This window comes from Copadichromis virginalis, linkage group LG19 (assembly GCF_057382275.1).
Source record: "Copadichromis virginalis isolate Kocher_CV1m ecotype Utaka linkage group LG19, C_Virginalis_male_GT1.1, whole genome shotgun sequence".
Taxonomy (NCBI): Eukaryota; Metazoa; Chordata; class Actinopteri; order Cichliformes; family Cichlidae; genus Copadichromis; species Copadichromis virginalis.
In genome coordinates, this window is record NC_140636.1 from 8,820,712 (window position 1) to 8,842,443 (window position 21,732).

At 41.5% G+C, this 21,732-nt stretch overlaps 1 protein-coding gene across 1 annotated transcript in view; it reads right to left on the bottom strand.

Annotated features, from left to right (window-relative positions):
- Nucleotides 1–21,732, bottom strand: part of akap6 (A kinase (PRKA) anchor protein 6) — a 238,045-nt gene that overhangs the window by 147,204 nt on the left and 69,109 nt on the right. Inside the window, exon 11 of the mRNA XM_085440867.1 lies at nt 13,457–13,579. Coding sequence (XP_085296993.1) covers nt 13,457–13,579 — 123 coding nt within the window. The remainder of the gene's footprint in view (nt 1–13,456; nt 13,580–21,732) is intronic.

Here is a 21,732-nt window from a genome sequence, read left to right on the forward strand (position 1 = left end):
GACATTGAGTCCGAATGGACCATGTTCAGCGTCTCCATTGCCGAAGCTGCTGCATTGAGCTGCGGCCGCAAGGTGGTCGGTGCCTGCCGTGGTGGTAATCCCCGAACCAAATGGTGGACACCAGAGGTGAAGGGAGCCACCAGGCTGAAGAAGGAGGCCTATCGGGCTTGGTTAGCCTGTGGGACTCCGGAGGCAGCCGACAGGTATCGACAGGCCAAGCGGAAAGCGGCTCGGGCAGTGGCTGAAGCAAAAACTCGGGTGTGGGAGGAGTTCGGAGAGGCCATGGAAAAAGACTTTCGGACTGCCTCGAAGAGATTCTGGCAAACCGTCAGGCGTCTCAGGAGGGGAAAGCGGTGCTCTACCTGCACTGTGTATAGTGCTGGCGGAGCGCTGTTGACGTCGACTGAGAAAATTGTCGGGCGGTGGAAGGAATACTTCGAGGACCTCCTTAATCCCACTGACACGTCTTCCGGGGAGGAAGCAGAGTCTGGGGATGAGGGGTGTGACCCACCAATTTCCGGGGGCGAGGTCACTGAGGCAGTTAAACAACTCCTTGGTGGCAGAGCCCCTGGTGTCGATGAGGTCCGCCCCGAGTTCCTGAAGGCTCTGGACGTTGTAGGGCTGTCTTGGTTGACACGTCTCTGCAATGTTGCGTGGAGATCAGGGGCAGTACCTGTGGACTGGCAGACCGGGGTGGTGGTCCCCATCTTCAAGAAGGGGGACCGGAGGGTGTGTTCCAACTACAGGGGGATCACACTCCTCAGCCTCCCCGGGAAAGTCTATGCCAGGGTGCTGGAGAGGAGGGTTCGTCCGCTAGTCGAACCTCGGATACAGGAGGAACAATGCGGTTTTCGTCCTGGTCGCGGAACACTGGACCAGCTCTTTGTCCTCTCGAGGATACTTGAGGGTGCATGGGAGTTTGCCCAACCAGTCTACATGTGTTTTGTGGACCTGGAGAAGGCATTCGACCGTGTCCCTCGGGGCGTCCTGTGGGAGGTGTTGCGCGAGTATGGGGTGTCTGGCCCATTGCTACGGGCCATTCAATCCCTATACAACCGTTGCAAGAGCTTGGTTCGCATTGCCGGCAATAAGTCGGACTCGTTCCGGGTGGGTGATGGGCTCCGCCAGGGCTGCCCTTTGTCTCCGGTTCTGTTCATAATTTTTATGGACAGGATTTCTAGGCGCAGCCAAGTGGCGGAGGGCTTTCGCTTTGGTGGCCTCAGAATCTCATCTCTGATTTTTGCGGATGATGTGGTTCTGTTGGCTTCATCGGGTGAGGGCCTCCAGCTCGCACTGGAGCGGTTCGCAGCCGAGTGTAACGCAGCGGGAATGAGGATCAGCACCTCCAAATCTGAGGCCATGGTTCTCAGCCGGAAAAGGGTGGAGTGCCCACTCCGGGTCGGGGATGAGTTCCTGCCCCAAGTGGAGGAGTTCAAGTATCTCGGGGTCTTGTTCGCGAGTGATGGGAGAAGGGAGCTGGAGATCGACAGACGGATTGGGGCTGCGGCTGCAGTAATGCGGACGCTGCACCGGTCCGTCGTGGTGAAGAGGGAGCTGAGTGTAAAAGCGAAGCTCTCAATTTACCGGTCGATCTACGTCCCTACCCTCACCTATGGCCACGAGCTGTGGGTAGTGACCGAAAGAACGAGATCGCGGATACAAGCGGCGGAAATGAGCTTCCTCCGAAGGGTGGCTGGCCTCTCCCTTAGAGATAGGGTGAGAAGTTCGGCCATCCGGGAGGGGCTTAGAGTAGAGCAGCTGCTGCTCCACATCGAAAGGAGCCAGCTGAGGTGGTTCGGGCATCTGGCAAGGATGCCCCCTGGGCGCCTCCTGGGCGAGGTGTTCCAGGCATGTCCCACCGGGAGGAGGCCCCGGGGCAGACCCAGGACACGCTGGAGAGATTATATCTCTCGGCTGGCCTGGGAACGCCTTGGTATTCCCCCGGACAAGCTGGAGGAGGTGGCTGGGGAGAGGGAGGTCTGGACCTCTTTGCTTAGGCTGCTACCCCCGCGACCCGACCTCGGATAAGCGGATGAAGATGGATGGATGGATGGATGGATGGATGGACTAAGACTAAAACTGTAACTCTGGTGAGATAAACAGACTAAGACTAACGTGGAATTAACAGACGAAAACTAGAACTATGGCTGAGGTAAACAGACGAACCGACAATGGCATGAAGAAAACAAAAGGCTTAAATACAGACATGAGGTGATCAGGGGAAGTGGGGACACATGGGGGAACAGCTGACAGACATAAACCTAATGACAGGACCAGGAGAGGAAAGCTAAATACAATGAACAAAGAACACATGACATTGTCAAAATAAAACAGGAAATACTAAAACTAAACATGACAACACAACTTAACAGACCTAATACGTGATGAATAAATACAAAACCCCAAAACATAGAAAACCCAGGAACAATAACTGCCTAAACTAAAGGCAGATAGGAAATAACACAAACTAAATCACATAACAAAATGAGACAAATACAAACATGAACTCAGAGCGCTGGGTCAGAGACCCAGCCTGTGACACTTATGGGGACAAAAACACGGTCCCCACGAGTTTGAAGGCATCTTTCAGAGTCAAAATGTGGTTTTAGTGTCAGGATTATTTCATTATGGTTATGGTAAGGTTAGGGTAAGGTTAGGGTAAGGGTTAGGCATTCATTTTTGATGGTCAGGGTAAGCGGCTAGGGAAAGCATTATGTCAATTAGATGTCCCCACAAAGATATGAAAACACGGTGTGTGTGTGTGTGTGTGTGTGTGTGTGTGTGTGTGTGTGTGTGTGTGTGTGTGTGTGAGAGACAGCCTCAAGGTGCCGAGGCCTCACAATTTAACCACTCCTGACATCCTGCTGTGCTGCAGTGGGAAATGCTGCACGCACATACTCACACACACACACACACACACACACACACACACACACACACACACACACACACACACCCGCGGTGTAAATGTTTGTATGTGTGTATTTGTGATGCAGTCCGATCAGCCTGATCTCAAGAGAAATTTGTACACTGCACATGCTGTGCAAAAATGAAAACACGATTTTCATGCAACATAAAAAATAACAGTAAGAAGTGTAGTGTGCATTAAATGGAAACAATACTCATCAATATATTGGGGAAAAATCCTGAAAGATCAGTGCATTAAAGCTGCTTCTCCAGGTTGTGGTAAAGACACGTTGCTAAAATAGGATAAAACTGGGACAAAAGACACAAGATGGCAAAGGTCTTGCAAATCTATCTCAAAAGTTTTAAATCATAGCAAAAAAGAGAGACGGTGAGAGAAAGAGGACTGAGAGACTGTGTGGTGGGGTTTTTTCAGTCCAATGAAATTATAGTTAGAAACAGGATAAGAGTGTAAAACCCTTTAAAGAACAGTGATGGCAGTAATAACTGGTTGAGATACAATTAAGTGTCAGGTTTAACTGACAAAGTCCAAAAAGGCATTCAGTTAGTGGGTTTGGTTAATAAGTGATTCTAAATTGCCCATAGAAGTGAATGTGAATGTTGTAAATCTGGCTCTAGGTTGTTACTTTGGTGGGACTTGAAATCCTTCATCCGTTTCTCCAGAAAGTCCTTGGTCTGCTCTAGAGCTCTGCTGCGAACTGGAAGGCTACTCATGTGCAGTGAGTTCATGTGCCACTCAGCAGGACTGCAGTCCAGAATCAGAGTTCACTCTGAGACTGGGAGACTTACTGAAGATACATCTGATCAGTTATTTATTATCACAAATAATAAGCTATAGTATTAGAGGTAACATTCAAGAAAATATGAGTGAACTCCCACTGTTGCCACAAATATTATCTAGTTCTGTGGGAAACACTGTATTGCAAACCCTGCTAAATAGCAGACAGTGCGAACTCAGCCTGTGACAGTCCTGCCATGAGGGATGGGCGGGTGATGGCATCAGTCAACACATGACAAGGTCAGACCGCCACACCACCAATATTTATGGAGTAGGATATACACAGTTGAGACAAATGGGATAAAGTGTTTTAACCCTCTCACAGGATTATAGCAATGTATGTGGAAAAGAGGATTAGCTTCATCATAAAATCATTCAGTGTCACCTCAATAACCAACTCCTTGATTGATACAGATGTTTCCCAAATATCTTGACGTGAATGTCGGATCATCACGTGCCAAAAACTGAATCCTCAACCCAGGATGTGTTAGTTCCGTGCTTTAGCCACAGGTTTACACTAGTGTAGTTCTTTGTGTCGTATAAAAACCACACATCTCCGGCTTTAAAAGGATGTGAGCAGATAGCGGTGAAGCTGTCCTGCACATATTACATTTCCCAGATAAACAATAAAGTATCTCTTGGAAAACTCAAACCATCAACTATACTATCTCCTCACTGTGCTCCCAAAAACACATTCATATATCAGCATTATCCAAACAAAACATGACTGTCTGCTTTCTGCAATCATTACTGCCTTGCAAACGTTGTAAATTACTCCAAATCTCACGGCTGATTGAGTAATTTTACAGACTCAGCGGCCACTCTGCCCCACTTAATTTCCAGATAAGCTGGTGAAATACCTCACAGCTAATAAACATAAAATACATCTATCAGCGCTACAGAAAACACAGCGTGACTGTCTGCGTCTCTGGGATAGGGCTGGGCTGATGTTAGGAATGAATTAGGTTGTGCAGATTAGCCAGGCTATCAGAGCGCGATCGTATTTCAGCGCCTTATTCCACAAGCGATTCGGCTCAGTTTCCTCCGTTTAATATATGGAGAGCATAGAATCGATAAGAGTAGAACAGCCAACCATCAATCACACCATGATAAGGCATGCAGAGCAGCTCTGCTTTTATGCATGTCAGACAGCGGGCTTTAATAAGAGGCTGTGTGTATGTATTTATGTGTGTGTGTGTGTGTGTGTGTGTGTGTGTGTGTGTGTGTGAGAGAGAGAGACAGACAGACAGACAGAGAAAAGGAGGGAAGTAGTGTAAAGAAAATAAAGACTTACTTTTTTGACAGAAAGAAGAGAGTGTGTAAAAGTTATGGATTACAAAATAAAAGACCCATTAGCTGTGACAAATTTCATGAGATAACTCTTTCAAAGGTTTTATTTTATTTATTTGTTTTCAGGAATGTGTATTGTCAGGAGGGATAAGAGTGTTGCGCCTCAAAGAAGTCAAAGCTACCTCAATGTCTAGGATTGTCTACACAGAAAATCTCAACCTCGACTTTTATCAGCAGGAAGTAGCCATCAAAAAACGGTGATATTTTACTAAAAACCACTATAGATGGGGACTTTTGTAATTGCTACATACAGTATAAAAACAGATGTGGTGAATCTTGTATATAATATATTTGGTGGTTCTATTGCTTGTAATAGTTTTCTTTTGGGTTGATATTCCCATAATAGTTTTGCTGTGTTTATATTCTCATGTTATTTTTAGTTTTGTTCCTGTTTGTAGTATTATTTTGAGCTTTAGTTTAATCCTGCATCCCCCGTTAAGTCTCCATCTCTGTGTTAGGTGTTCTTTTGTTACTTACTTCCTGTTTTACCTAGGCAGTTTGTACTGAGTTTAGCTTCCCTTCTCTTGGTATCCCTGATTTGTTACTGCTAAGATTCCCACCATTTGCCACCTAGCGTTCACATCCTTTGTCACACCCTCTCTCTCAGCTGTGTGTCCTATGGAAGTCTGGGAAAACAACTTTCTGTCTTCACCTCTGTAAATATTTTACTGAAGAATTTAATGTCCGCAGTCTCTGACTCTGGGTCATACAGAATAAAAAATGGAATCTGTTTTGTAATTCTTGGTCATACTCTCAGAACAAATTATCCATAGGATGTTATTTGGGTAATGACTGGTGATTGACAAGTCAGTGACCAAGCAGTTTCACAGTTAGTCACAGTTTGTTTGAAACCAAGATGGTAGCAATGAAAATGTTGAGGTTTGGAAATGGGACTTAAGAAACCAATCAGTGATATTACGGTACTGTCTATGGTAAATTCCCATCTGTTGCTTCCCGCCTTTCTTTGTGTCTTTTTAGTAAATTAACAGGAATTAATAACTGCGCACCAGCAGCAATGAAGGTTGAGATAAAGCAGCGAAAGCTAACAAACAAGTTATCAAGCTGGTGCAGAAAGTGGATGCAGATGCTAATAAATACTTCAATTTAACTTGAATTTAACTTTACTTGTCAAACAAATTATTTGATATTATGGCTTTAAAAATCTTTCTTCTTTGTTTAAGGATATTTAGACCACACAAACACATGTTCAGCATCTTTGGTTAATGACATCTGACAATCTATGTTGAGTGAGAAAAATAAGTAAGTAAAGTTTATTTATGAAGTGCGTGTCACAAACAACAAAACAGAGTAAAATAAATAAGAAAATGAATAACAGCAATACAAAATCAGCAGCATCGCAGTTTAAAAGTTAGAAGGTGAATCTGGAGACTTCTCAGCTGCTGTGGCTGTTGGCCTCATATGTTATGACTCCCCGCTCTGATTAACATACACATTGTGCAATTGAGAGGTGAGCTGCTTCAAAGCCTGGATGATCAGATTACCTGTTAGCATTAGCATATTAGCCTGAAGCACAGAGTAGGATGGCCTCAGAAGCCTACCTAATATCATTTAGCTTTTAGCACTGCCGTATTAGTGAGGCGCTAAGAGGTGTGCAGTGCTGATGCTGAGATGACATTGAGGTTTGACATTGAGACGGTGTATTGAGCTGCACTGATCAGACACACACTTACAGCAGACAGGCTTGGGTTGATGAGACAAGATCTGATCAAAGAGTCTTTTTAATAATGATGATCAAATTGTCTCCATTCATACTGAGCTGACAGAAACTATAGCAGTATGACTGGATCCCCTGGGGGGGGTGTTTATTCACCCAGGCCTACAATCTCCTTTGTTTTCTGTAGATATGAATTTTCTTGCACACTTCTTTCATGTTAAGCAATGAAATGCAATTCTGTGTTACATTTCTTTCTCTCTTTCATTTTTTTGCTACTTCCCTTTATTTTATTCTCCCTACCTCCCTCATACGGCTTGTTCCTCTTCCTGTCTTCATCTCAATCTCTATATTTCTTTTTCTCTTCTTCTCACTCTCCTGTCCGCCTTCAGTCTCCCTCGATCGTTATCTCTTCTTGAGCCCACTCTATACCCTCCTCTTGCCCCTCACTGGTTTTCTTTACCAACTCTCTTTCTCCTCCTTCTACTCCCCTCTCTTCATACTCTCATACTACACCTTTAAGATACTGGATACATATAGAAATACGCTGTGTCGAACTGAACTCCAAGTGAACCAAAATGCATCCCTACAAACCACCTGAGAATGTTCAGTCCAGTCAGCGATAAGATGTGTCTGCAGTGGGAGCAACAACAGTAAATACAGAAAGAGTGTATTCTGGACTATTGGAAAACACAGAATTTATGTTAATTACATGGCTAGTTGTCTAAAGAGCTTGGAAAGAAAAGCGTCTGGACTTCTTTAAGTTGCTTGAAGACATTTCACCTCTCATCCGAGAAGCTTCTTCAGTTCTAGGGTCAAATGGTGGAGAGTCCCAGATTTAACTAGCTGGTCCCACGTTCTCATTTTAGGTTTGACAGCGTTTTAGTAGGTAAAAGTGAATGCTTTGACATGAATTGAGCTGTGGTTTGGGGAAGGCCTCGAAGGGGACTGGCAATGGCTCCCAGGCCTGGCAGATCCCCATGCACTAAATAGAAATGAAGGAGTTAAAGAATTGAGAACAAGGAGGGAGGGAGGGGCACGTAAACGAGAATGAGCAGCTTGCAGAACTGGGGGAACCTATGTAGATGACAACCGGTGAGCGTGTTTGGAGGTGTGGTCCTGTTCCTGAAATTCCGATACATAATCTCCAATTAAGCCCTGTGGGAGTGTCCCCCCAAAAGGATGATGGACCCCCTGATGATCCTCTACCTAATCATACGAGCCAAGGTGTGAAAACGGGTGTAGGTCACAGTCAACCAAGATTTCAGGTGAGCTCATTGTGAAACCTGGCCCCACCCTATTATGTGATTTCCTGAGGTCAGATGGCCCAAGATGTGAGTGGGCGTTAAGACGTCTGGGGAGGGATCTCAAAACTGGATTATAGATGGTAGACAGTTGGTGTCGTGAGCCACTGCCTCCGTTCAAAGATGGTCGCTCACAGTGGACGTAGATGGCTTCTTTCATTCCTCATCTGTCTTCTCTGTCCAAAATGTGAACATTGGCATCCTCGAAAGAGTGACCTTTGTCCTTTAGATGCAGATGGACAGGCATCTAAAGGACGGCTGGCTCTTCTATGTTGTGCCATGCGTTCATGAAGTGGCAGTTTGGTTTCCCCAATATAGAGGTCAAGAGCTTCTTAGACTACAATGACCTGGATGACTGAGAACCTTCACAGGCATATTCATGGCTAGTTGCTTTACACATCTATAGTACCTTCCCGTACTGAGAATAGCCTACATGGCTACAGTACGCTACAGTACATTTTTCAGATCTGCCTTCAAAGTGTGTTTTTGTCCCATCTCCCTCCCCTCACTCCAGCTGGTCGCAGAAGATGGTTCAGACATTGTCAGAGCCATGTCCCCATATTTGCTGTGCAACTACTTCCAGGTTATTTTGTTTACCACCATGATTATGATTAGTAACACCCTACTGTCAGTCCAGCCAAGGAAATCTGTGGTCTTAGATTTGTTTTTTCATTGGTGTTTGCTTCTTTTTTCATTTACTACAAGCAGCTAATCCTCGTCTTCCTGCTGAAGTGGATGAAGGCATAGGGGTAGCCTCAAAGTCAACTGTGGTTGATATTTTTGTTGTTTGTTATCTGAAAGATTTCAGATGTTTTGCTGTTATTTCAATGCTTCAGTGGTGATGGCGAGCTAAATGAATATGTTCTGAAGTGGTGGCCTGTTAATCTTGCACATTATACTTGAACACAATCTCAGACATTTCTCTCTCTCCCTCTCTCGAGATATATATATATATATATATATATATATATATATATATCCTCCCCTTATGTTGCCACCAGTAGTGTGTTACTTCTGGTAATGGGATTCAAAGGCCTGGATCGCCCATCAGACCCAATCAATAGGCCTTTCATTGGCCGCCATCTCTTAGCGCCTTACAAAGAGCAGCCTGTGTGTGCGTATGTGTGTTTGTGTCTGTGTGTCTGTGTGTGTGCATGTGCATGAGTGTGCGTTAGTGTCCTCTTGCCTCACTGATCTCCCCGGGGTTCCGGAAAGACCTGTGCTTATTCGCTCCACGCGCCCTAAAACACACATATAGTCACACACACACACAAACACACACACACAGACACGCCAGCTGGACCAAATATTCAATTGGGAAAGCAACTCCACTCCACCCACTGCTGCCCTGGAGCTGTGTGTGTTTGTGTGTGTGTTTATGTGTGGCACAGAAAGCAATATAGAGAAAGAGAGAGAGTGTGTGTGAGTATGTGTGTGAGACAGAGAAATACAAAAACAGAAAGAGAAAAAAGACCAATCCTGTCGCCTGAAAGTTATATTCACATGACTTACTTTGGTCAAGTAAAGCATAATGAAAGTAGATATTCGATGTTGTTGATTGTCATAAAATAGCATGAAAAAGAAAAACAAGCAATGTGTTAGTCCTGCAAATAGATACTGCATACAAAGCCTGATATGTCTTATTATTCATCTTTGCAATTGAACTGTTTTGTGCAAAAATGATTTTTTTAAAACACAAATGAAGTGAGCTCCACTGTTGGACTGGGTGAGCAGTTCCTTTATTGCCACAGATACACAGACTGCAGTTTATTTAATACCACCATGCTGCCCCAGGGCCAGATATTCACTAGAACGTCAAACGTGAAATAATCTGCCACTGAAAGTAGTCCCCAGCAGTCAGCTGGCTGATTTGAGAAATTACTGAGCCTTTAGAAAAAGACAAAAAACATGAACTGCTCATCAAATTATCCATGTTTTAAATTTGTTTTAAAAGACAACTATTCCTAGTTTCAGCTTTCCAAGCTACTGATTAAAACACACTCACCAAAATATTATTTTATAGTTATACTGTAAAGGTCATTATAGCTCTCTTTGAGTTTGCATTTGAATTTCAAATTTTCTTGGGATGTGACTATGTTAAGTAGCTAGGCAGGTCACACATTATGTCATAGGAATCTAAGTAGGATGCACCTGAAGGATGTTTAAGACATTCCAGGATATTCATGGAATATCTTTAAGTAGCCCTGTTGACGTTACATTTTAAGGGTAATTAGATGTAAAGATGCCACCTCTGCTGCTAGTTCACACACTTTGTCGTGGTCCTTCTAGAGCACGGGTGTTAAACATAAGGCCCAGGAGCCAGAATGAGCTGAGGAAGACTTCGATCTGGTCCACTGGACAGCTTTGGAAAAAGAGGGCATCGATTTTGGATTTTTAACTGTCGTATTACTGAAATAACACTTCTTTTCTTACATCAAACAGGGTTAAATGTGTAGTTATACATTTTTTGACTGAGAAAAAAAGGCAGTTTTACTGGTTTGGCCCACTTGAGATTAAAGTGGAGAGTACGTGGCCCACGATGGAAAATGAGTTTGACATCTCTGTTGTAGAGTTTCGTGAGGAAGTGCTGTTGAATGGGCCTTCCTTATTGCTCCTTTGGAATTTTAATTCATGACTTCATGGAGTTTTTAGATATTTAAAAGAAAAAAAAACTATGGCCAAGGGATTCAAGCACCTAAGTCTTCTTACAGACTCTCTGCCTGTGACTTTAAAGGCGTGTAGAACGCCGCCATCAATCCTAATCTACTCAGCAGCTCCATTTCCTCTAAAATGTCTTAAAGGTCTTGTAAATGTAAACACATTTTGTCAGAGAAAGACTGGAGAGATATAAAGACAAAGGGAAGCGAGACAGAACCTGGCTCTACTCGGCAGTAATCAACGAAAGACACAAACACACACAATTATACACCCAAACACACACGAATAACTACAAAGTGCAAGTGTGACTATCAACCCCGGCACGCACACACAAACACAGAGTCAGTTAGCTAACATGCTATCAACAGTGTAGCATTTCAAAGTCCTATTAGCGATGCCTTTTCATCCGCTTTTGCTTTATTTAACAAGACGCGCCAATTAAGAGCCGGGAATTCTAATTGAAGCTAACCGCCACTAACGTTAGCGCTGCTGGCAACCACAACAAAGTCGACACGTGTAAACAAACCAACAAATAAGCATGCGCACACACCCACAGATACAGCACAAATAAGTGCATCTAGATAAGAAAATACTGTGTGTGTTTATGTGTGTGTGTGTGTGTGTTGATCTGCGTGCAGGATGCTGTTCTGCAGGGACGGATATGGAGATGCTGATTTGGAAATCTGTCTAGGAACATGCAAATTTATGCAAATAGCACCTCTACGTGTGTGCGTGTGCTAAAACACATGCCTGTCTTTGTGTATATGTATCTGTGTTTATATACTTTAATGCAAACACAATCTGCCGGTGATGGTGGTGTGTGCGTGTGTGTGTGTGCGCGCACACATGCTCAGCACTGGGCAACACCGGGATTTTTACATTGATGTGATATGCATGTTCATGTCTTGTAGTCTTGAACGAGTGCTCCTCTGTGTTTGTGTGTGTGCGTGCAGCCCATATGTTTGCCATAAAGACCGTGAGTAATTGCCAAAGTGCTCCTCATCTGTGTGTGTCTCTGTATGTGCGAGTGTGCTCATATACACGTTGCAGCACTTACTGATCTATCTCAGAGCATGTGTGAGAGTAAATTACCAAAACACAGGCAGAGTTATTTGAGCCTTTTTGTTTCCTATTTGTTAGAGTAAACAAAAGAAGACAAGCGATAAAGATAGAGTTTTTTTAAAAGAAAGAAGAGAGACAAAGGACAAAAAAGACAAAATAGGAGAGAAAAAGGAGGGGCAGATGATCAGAAAATAAAACAATAAAGTGGGAAGAGGAATAAAGGAAAGGTTTTGCCAGAAGGAGGAAGAAAAAAGAGATGTAGATGAAAACAAACTGGAACACAAAAAAAAGAAGCCAGAATAAAAGCTGTGACAGTGAAATGAGAGCTTGCATTCATTCCAGGGTTTGTTATTTTCCAATTATCCCTTTCTAAAACCATTTGTGTGTGTTTACAGGTGGCAGAAAATCCTAAGCTTTGACCTCTACCCCCTTAGCCAGTAAGTATATCTGTTGAACTGAGCACTGGTCAACATCGGCTCAAGAATAGTTGTTTTGAAGGAAATAAATCAGCCTTTCTTAGCGGTCTCACTGCGTTAGTTGTAACAAGTTTAATTCTCTACCTATGCTTTTCCTATAACGATGAATGAGCGGATGGATTTTAATTTGTCTGTTTATCCCGTATCTCCCATCTGTTATTCATTTTTCCATTTTTTTCTCTTAGCATGACATAATAAAAAAAAAAATCATATTTTTCTGCAGAAGCCCCGCCCACCTGCGGTATTTTTTGGATTCTACTAGAGCAGCTTTGTGTGGGGGTTCAATATTTTACAATAAACTTTATTTGTGATCTACTGGGCATTGGTGCAGCACTTTAATTCATCCAGTATCCAAAAACAAGTTTAAGGAAGAGGCTTTTAAAGTTAGCTTTCTTCTCCCTCACAAACAAAAGGTCTGAACAGAAACTTGGGAAGGTTTATATTGACTGACCTCATCACTTTAATGTTTACCATGTTTTATGAGAATCCCATATTGTAACAGTTCATAAATGACACAAATAAGAAACACTAAAGTTTTTAATGCACTATTTTTTTTTAGAAACTTTCCATTTAAGACAAGTTGTTGTTTTTTTAAAGGGTGATGGTTGAGTGTTGATGACACAGCTTGGACAGTGCTCATTGTCTTGTCTTTTCTTTTCTCAGCAGCATTTGTGTGCTCTGTTTGCTGTGCTGACTCCCATCTCTGTCACTGATGTCACTGATATGTTTTGACAGCGTAAGTAGGGCTACTGAAATAACACATGACAAAGTAGAGAACAGTCCTATCATCGCTTTACCAGCTTTGGTTGCTTGATTGTGAAGAAGCGGGTTCCAATAGCTGCAGCTAGAAGTAACCGATTCTGAAAATAAGACAGGTGTGTGTGTCTGTGTGCGTGCGTGTCATGTGGGCACATCCATATGCATGTATGCAAATATGTGTTTATGCAACCGCGTGTGTGGAATGTGTGCACAGATGTGCTTGCACGTAGCAGTCGTGTACGTTTATTCTTCAAATGTGTGCGAGCCTTGACGACGGGTGCGTGCGCTTGAATTTTTGCGAGGAACACAATGACGCAACGCCGATGAAGACCCTTTGGTGTTATCACTTCTATTTGAGGGCTTAGACTCATTTTAAGGGATGAGGCTGAGGTTGCTTTGTATCAATGAGGGTTCACATACGTTTAAAAAAAGAAAGAAACAAAGGCAAGTGTGTGAGTGTTGGTGCTCTCACCAGGTGTGTGTCGAGGTACACCCTCAGGCTATCCAGGTCCTGTCTGGGCTGAATCCAGTTCTCTGTGCTGTCCAGCGCCTCCTGAAGCCACGAGATGAACCCGTCCAACTGCTGCACGAAATACTGAGGACAAGGGAGGAGAGAGAGAATTCAGTTTATGATTTAAAAAAACAAAAACAACAACAACAAAAACTAATAATATGTATAAATGCTGATGTCCAGGGCCTGCTGGAAAGGCATCAGAACAACACAACACACACTAAACACTTCAGAGGATTGGGAGATGACAGAACGATAATGTGTAAAAAGAGGAAGGAAGAGAGGAGCAAAACAAAGCAGCAAACAGTTTGAACAGAAAATGGCAGAGAAGCACATCAAAACACACCAAGAAAGGGAGAAGTCCAACAGGTAATGGCATGCAACAGGGAGAGGAAAGGCAGAAAAGGGAAAAAAAGCAACAGATTGGGAGAACAGGATTAGAGTACAAGAGAAGGATAAAAAAAACAAAAGGGGGGGAGCGAGGGAGCGCCCGGCTGGTGTTTAAGAACTGATTCCAGATGAATTAATTCAAGGACAGAGAGAGAACAAAAACGAGACCCACAGGATGAAACAAGTAAACACACGTTTGGACAAATACTGAGGAAAGGAGAATGGAAAGAGAGAGGAAGATATATGGAGGAAAATACAAACAAAGGACTTAAAGATGTGCAAAAATGCACCGAGGAGAGTGAAGGCATGGAAAGAGAAGACAGACAAAACAGGAAGACCGAAAAAAAGCAGGTGAGGAAGACAAGAAAAGATTTTAAAAATACACATATAAAGGCAGAAAAGAAATCAAAACACAGATGGAAAAGAGGAAGAAGTGAGAGGAAAGAAAATTTAAAAGAGAGAGGAGAAGAAAAATGACACTAGTGCATGGCAGACAGGTGAAAAGTAAGAAGTGACGAAGAGACTGATGAAGAGACAAGGAGAAACAAGACTGCAAAAGCAAAAACCTGAGAGTTGGGGAAAGAAAAGGGGAACAGAGCCAGAACGAGCAGAAGGAAAAGAGATCAAAAGAGATGAAGTGGTATGAATGACTCTAGTGAGCTGAACACGTATGTCTCCATCACTGGCACGTTGCCCTTCATGGGAGTACACAGATAGATGTACACACTGACAGAAGATAGGGGGAAAAAAGAAGGCAGCAGCTTGTTAGTCAGTGGAGAGCTACTGCCATCTACTGGCCAACAGTGAGATTTATGATGCGCGGAAGCCTTGATGATCCACAACAAGATTGTACTAATCTAACTAAAAATGAAACACACAAAAATTCTGTTGTTTTTTTAAATTGCATAAACATCCTCTTTTTCTTCCATATGATGTGAAATGTATCAGCAGGAAAATCCACAGAATCCATGTGAAATAGCACCTGATCCAGTATTGATTTCTGTCTTTAAATCCACTTCACTCCTGAAGAGGAACAGAAGAGACTGCTTAAAAGAAGAACAAAGAGTCTTCAAAGGGAGGTGAAAGGGGGAGTAAACACTTTGGATTGCAAAGCAAGGATCAGACAGAAGAAAGGAAAGTGTTTAAACCTCTTTTAGAGACAAAAACAAAAGGGAAGCATTAAGGGTGTTTGATACAAATTTTGCGTCCGCACAGTTCTGCCCAGCTAAAACTCACACTCGCTGTCCAGGACTTGCGACGCTTGGAAGGGAGACCGACAAAAAGAATGGGAAAATACTCCAAGAGTAACCGAGAAAGAGCAGGCTGCACATTCACCTCGACGATTTTAAAGAATCAAGCCAGCATGTCATGCATGTGGTTTAAATAAGCATGGACATGCATGGTTTACTTCTCCAATAACAGCTCCAGGAGTGTAGTTTTAGCATAGCCGGTCCCTCAGGAGGAATCAGTGTTGCACTTAGCCATGGGGCTACGCTAGGTTTTCTTTTTGATTGATCGCTAAGTTTTCTTCTACTCTTTGGATCAAGTTTATTTCACATGAAGGACCACCCTTAACTGCCTTATTTCGTCTCGTGAGCTCGTGGGGGGGAGAAGGCTGCACCTGCCTGTAACTCCACCACTCGGCCAGCTCTTATAGCCTCATGTAGCGGGTGAACGCATTTGTAATTAACTGATTTGACATTCATGTCTGATGTATCTATATTTCAGCAGTCTGTAGCTTTAGCCCGTCCACCACAGGCATAGTTGCTTCCACAGAGAAATCCACTACGAACACAACCCCGCACAGGTCAAACTGGAGCTGCGACCTGAATTTTATGTAGCCTGGATCCAGTCGAACTACACAGAGCGTGCGAGCTACATCAAGCAAACAGAGAGCGAGCTGAAAGTGATTTACATAAAACCGAAGACATACAGCAACTCCATAAAATTCATTCTTTCCACTCAGACCTTAAACATTACATCTGGAAAAACAGGTTTAACTGTGACTGCGGATCATCAAGAAGACAATTCTAATATTTTATACATTGAGCGCTGTTTTCATATCTTTCACTGAGAGCTATCTGGAAAACGAATGGCAGAGTGAAGGAGGCTGTGGGGAGAAGGTAAATCTGATGGAAATTACTTGAGCTGCCACATCTGTGCACCCACGCTTTCACCTCGCCTACAAATCGCTGTAGCAAATCTATACGTGTGTGTCCTCATATGGAGATAGGTGTGTCTGCTTACTGTGATGATAAAATGTGCGTTTGCGAACACGTTCTATTGCACAGTGTTGTCTGTGTGTTGGTTTACTGTTATAGATATGTATAGTGTGTTTGTTAGTGTGAGAGAGCGTGTGTCTGCATGTGAGTCTGTATGAGATGCAAACCTTGACCAAATGAGCAGCAGTATGTTAATTACAACCGTGACCCTTTAAAAAAGCACACACACACATCAATATGATTCTGTCCATCTCTCCACCGCTCGTTATTGAGGAGATATGGAAATCAAAAGTATTGATGAGAGGAGAGGAGGAGAGGAAGAATGGAAGAAGTAGGAAGAAGCAGATAGTATAAGGAAAGGAAAGGGGTTGCATGGAGTGCAAAGCAAGATTCAAGAGTATTAAAAGAAGAGAACAAAGCAAAGGTTAGAGGAAAGGGATTGAAAGGTAAATGAGAAAAAGGAAAAGGGCAACAAAGAAGGAGGGCATCAGAGGATAAAAAGAACAGAGGTAAAGATCAATGAGAGAATTGCGAAAAGGAAAAGATGAGAAGAAAAGAAGCATGAGAACATGAGATGCGAAGAGAAGTAAACCATGAGAAGAAATGAGGTGAACTGAAGAGAAGAAGAGTGAGAAGGACAGAGGAGGAAGGCGCGAACAGCGGCAGAGCGAGTATTGCTGGTTTGGATATCGACCAGCATGCACTGGGCTGCTTACAGCTTCTTTGATGTCTCTAAACCAGTGAGGCTCCTGAGGGGCAGAAAGGCCTGCTGGGAGCTGAAACGCCTGATCTGATCCTCTGCCGCCTGGATAACTGCTCTGATATCATGCTTCATCTCCTGTGGTTCAGCTCTTCACCGCTGGATAATTACCGCTCAGCTGACGAGGCTTTCTGAAGGACGGCGCTGATAGATTTGGACTCAAACTCCCGACAGATGATATTTGGCGTCGCTGATTAATATGTTAGAAGCAATAGCTCTGATTTTCCACCAGGAGAACAAAGCAAACAAAAATCAAGATACAACTGATGCTAGTCCACAGAAATTAAGATTCGATACCAGTGTTCACATTTTTATGATCTTTCAAGTAGCAAGGAGAAATAAAAAACAGAAACAAAATGTTAGAGCAGCAGAGAAACACAATTTAGTGGTTGTGTTAAAGGATTTACTGCTGTGGAAATATTAAACAACTTCTAGCAGTCGTGTAAAACAGCAACAGTAACTTCAGCCAGTGCTTCATAACAACAATGACTGCTTAAGGCGGAGGTTGGGGTGGATGGATGGGTCAACAAAACCACCTTCTATGCCAATCACATTTTATAAATGTTATCACTTTTCTATAATGGAATTGATTGATTGATTGATTGATTGAATCTTTATTTTGAACATGTTGAAAAAGTATAAAAAAATAGAATTAAAAGAGACAAATGAACAAAGCAAACAAAAGGAAAACGAGCAACCACAACTCCAAATAACGTCCATGTTCAAAAAGGAGCAGGAAGAAGCATAAGCTTATTTAATCCCACCCCTTTTCCACTATCTAGTATCAATAGACTACAGAAATACCTCCTTGCAATTACATTATATGTTATGTGTAAATTTTTTTTTTAAAATATATACACATATATGTTTCTATCTATCCATACATACGTATATACACACATATACACATTTTCAATAACCCCATTAACACCTCAAGGATACACAACCTACAATTATATATATATATATATATATATATATATATATATATATATATATATATATATATATATATATATATATATATATATATATATATATATATATATATATATATATATATATATATATATATACATATATATACCCATACCGACATGCGCACACACATGAAAATATTAGACAAGAACACCCTATCAAATCTCTACCTTTTCCCTGTACCCTGTAAAAACCATATCCTTAAACCGCTTTTTAAACTGCGCCATGCTTGGACATTGCTTCATATCTTTACTTAGTCTGTTCCACAGCTTCACTCCACACACAGAGATGCAAAAACTTTTTAATGTTGTACGGATACGAGGATGTTTTAAATTTAATTCCCCCCTCAAATTGTATCCCCGTTCCCTTTTAGAAAACATTTTTAGAATATTGTCAGGAAGCAGGTTATTTATTGCTTTATATATAATTTGTGCTGTGAGAAAATGAACCAGATCTGTGAATTTTAGAATTTTTGATTTTAAGAATAGTGGATTTGTATGATCTCTGTAACCAGTTTTATGGATTATCCTTATGGCCCTTTTTTGTAATATAAAGATTGATGATGGCGAACATTTGTAAGTATTGCCCCAAACCTCTGCACAGTAATTCAAATACGGTGCAATCAGGGAACAATAGAGAATGTGGAGTGATTTGTGGTCCAGAATGTGTTTTACTTTACTCAAGATTGAGACACTTCTTGAAATTTTGTTATGTATATGATTTATATGAGACTTCCAGTTTAATTTATCATCTATAATCACACCAAGAAACTTATGTTCAAGTACTCTTTCAATTTCCACACCATCTACATGAATCTGCACTTGTGCATTTCTAAGGGAATTCCCAAATAAGATAATTTTAGTTTTACTTAGATTTAGCGATAGTTTGTTCCTGTTAAACCATTTTTAAATTTTGCACATTTCTGAAGTAATTGTATCCAGCAGCTCCTTTAGATTCCCCCCAGAACAAAAAATATTTGTGTCATCTGCAAATAATACTAATTTTAATATATCAGATGCCTTACAAATATCATTTATATAAATAATAAATAATTTTGGACCCAGTACAGAGCCTTGTGGAACACCACAAGCAATGTCCAAGCATGATGAGGAATGGACACCCAGCTTCACAAATTGTTTCCGGTCACTTAAATAATTTTTCACCCATTGCAGTACAACCCCCCTAATCCCATACCGTTCCAGTTTATTAATTAATATGTCATGATTGATTGTGTCGAATGCTTTCTCGAGATCCAGAAATACTCCAGCTGCATACTGTTTCTGATCTATAGCATTTGTAATCTCCTCAAATTGATTCGATTAATGCCAGAGATGTTGATCTTTTTGATCTGAATCCATATTGACTGTCAGAGAGTAATTTATATTTATCTAAGAATTTGTCTAATCGTTTATTAAACAGGTTTTCTAGGATTTTGGAGAATTGTGGTAGTAAAGAAACAGGCCTGTAATTTGTGAAGTGGCGTCTATCCCCGGTTTTATACAGCGGCACAACTTTAGCTATTTTCATTTTGTTTGGCACTTTTCCCGTCTGAAATGATAAGTTGCAAATATATGTTAGAGGTCCTACAATTCCTTCAATGACCTTCTTGACGATTTTCATGTCAATATCATTACAATCAGTAGATGTTTTATATTTACACATGTGTACAATGTCAATTATTTCTTTTTCCTCCACTGATGTGAGGAACATTGAGTTAGGGTTCCTATCAATCAGGTTTTCACTACAGTCTACTGATGGCAGTGACTCAGGAATTTGTTCTGCCAGTTTTGGTCCAATATTTACAAAATAATGATTAAAGCTGTTGACCTTATCAGCAGTGTTTTCCATAAGATTGCCATTATCGATAAAGTATTGTGGATAACTTTGTTGTCCAGAATTATTTTTAATGATACCGTTTAAAACATCCCATATTCCTTTCATATTATGTTTATTGTTGTTCAATATTTTACTATAATACTCCTTTCTACATACACGTATAATATTGGTCAACTTATTTTTGTCTTTTTTATATTTATTTTCAGCATCTTTTGTTCTTTGTTTTAGGAATTCCCTATAGAGTGTATTTTTCTTTTTACATGCATTTTGTAAACCCTTAGTGAGCCATGGTCTATCTGAATATTTGTGCTTTCTGTTGTATTTTATTGTTGGACAGTTTTTATCGTACAACTCCATGAATATTCTTAAAAATATGCCATATGCAATATCAATATCAGCTTCTTTGTACACATTGTCCCAGTCCTGATTTAATAGATCGTTCTTAAATGCAGTCATAGTTTCTTCTGTCCTTACACGTCTGTATCTCAGTTGTTCTTCATGCTGATTTTTCTTATAATTAGTGTCATAAACTGCAAAAACTGGTAGGTGATCACTGATGTCATTAATTAATATTCCGCTCACAATGTTGTTTTCCATATTGTTAGTGAAAATATTGTCAAGTAAGGTGGCACAATGTGGTGTAATTCTGCTAGGCCTGGTTATTTTAGGATGTAAACTCAAACTGTACATAGTGTTTAGGAATTCGTCGGTCATTTTATGCTTTTTTGGATTCAACAGGTCAATATTAAAATCACCACAGATAAACATAACTTTTTGATTTGTTTTAGAGAATATTTCCTTTATGAAGTCATTAAATACTTGAATACTAGAGCCAGGTGTTCTATATATACAGCTAATTATTACATTTTTTTCTTTTTCCTTATAAATTTCAATTGTTATACATTCTAGTAAATTATCAGTTACAGTTGTCATACTTTCTACCACCTTGTAGTTTAGGTTTTTATCCACATACACAGCTACTCCCCCTCCACTCTTGTTCCTTCTATTTACAAAATTCACTTCATATCCCTCCAGTCCAAAGTCCATTCCTTTCTCCGCATTGATCCATGTTTCAGAAATGGCAATAATTCCAAATGGATTTGCCAACTCATTTAGATATTCCTTTATATTGTTGAAGTTGGCATACAGACTTCTGCTATTAAAATGGATTATTGATAATTTATTTTCCGTGTTGATGGTGTGCTTAAACTGTTCATCAGTGAAGTAGCAGCAGTTACAGCTGATGTTGTAGAAGAAATTATTTTCCGGGTCTATATCCTTTTCTAAGTCTAGAACATTATGGTCTGTGTATCGAAATGTTCTCAGTTCCAGATTATCATAAAGAGAATTCCAATGAGTCATGTTGATATTGTTGCCGGATGCAGATGAAGTTCTTTTGGACTGTGCCATGTTGTGTGTCACGTCACATGTGTATTCATACCTCCAGAGTAAGTTGACCTCAGTATTTGTCCAGCTCCTCCATATTTCTGATGACCAACACTTTGGCTTGTTCCGGTGTTCCATTGAGTTTAATGAATACTTTACAGTTGGTGGTCCATGTATTTTGAATTTTTCCCTGTTTCTTCAAGTAACGTGCTTTCCTGGCAATGTCCGCATTTCTTTTTATCAGATGTTCGTTCATGAAGACATCGGATCCTTTCAGTTTCTTTCCTTGTTTTAACAGTGCTGTTTTCTGTTTTCTGTTTGCAAATCTCACAATGATGGCTGGTTTGTCACTGTCATTTTTTCGGGGTAGAGGGTGGCAAGCCTCAATGTTGTTATAATCCACTTCCACACCTTTGGACCGTAGAAAGGTAACCACTTGATGCTCCGTGGAGTTGACATCTTCCTCTCCTGGCCCTCCTACATTGTCAGTGGCGACCGCCCGGGCGTATGACCGGGGTTTGATGCAAAGCCCCGTGATGATAACATCGTTCATCCGGGTGTACTGCTCCAAATCCGCCACTCTGTTCTCCAGGTACGCCAGCCGCCGATCCTTCTCGGCGTTCTGGATGCGGAGAGCCTTAACTTCCTCGACCAGGTCCAGGATG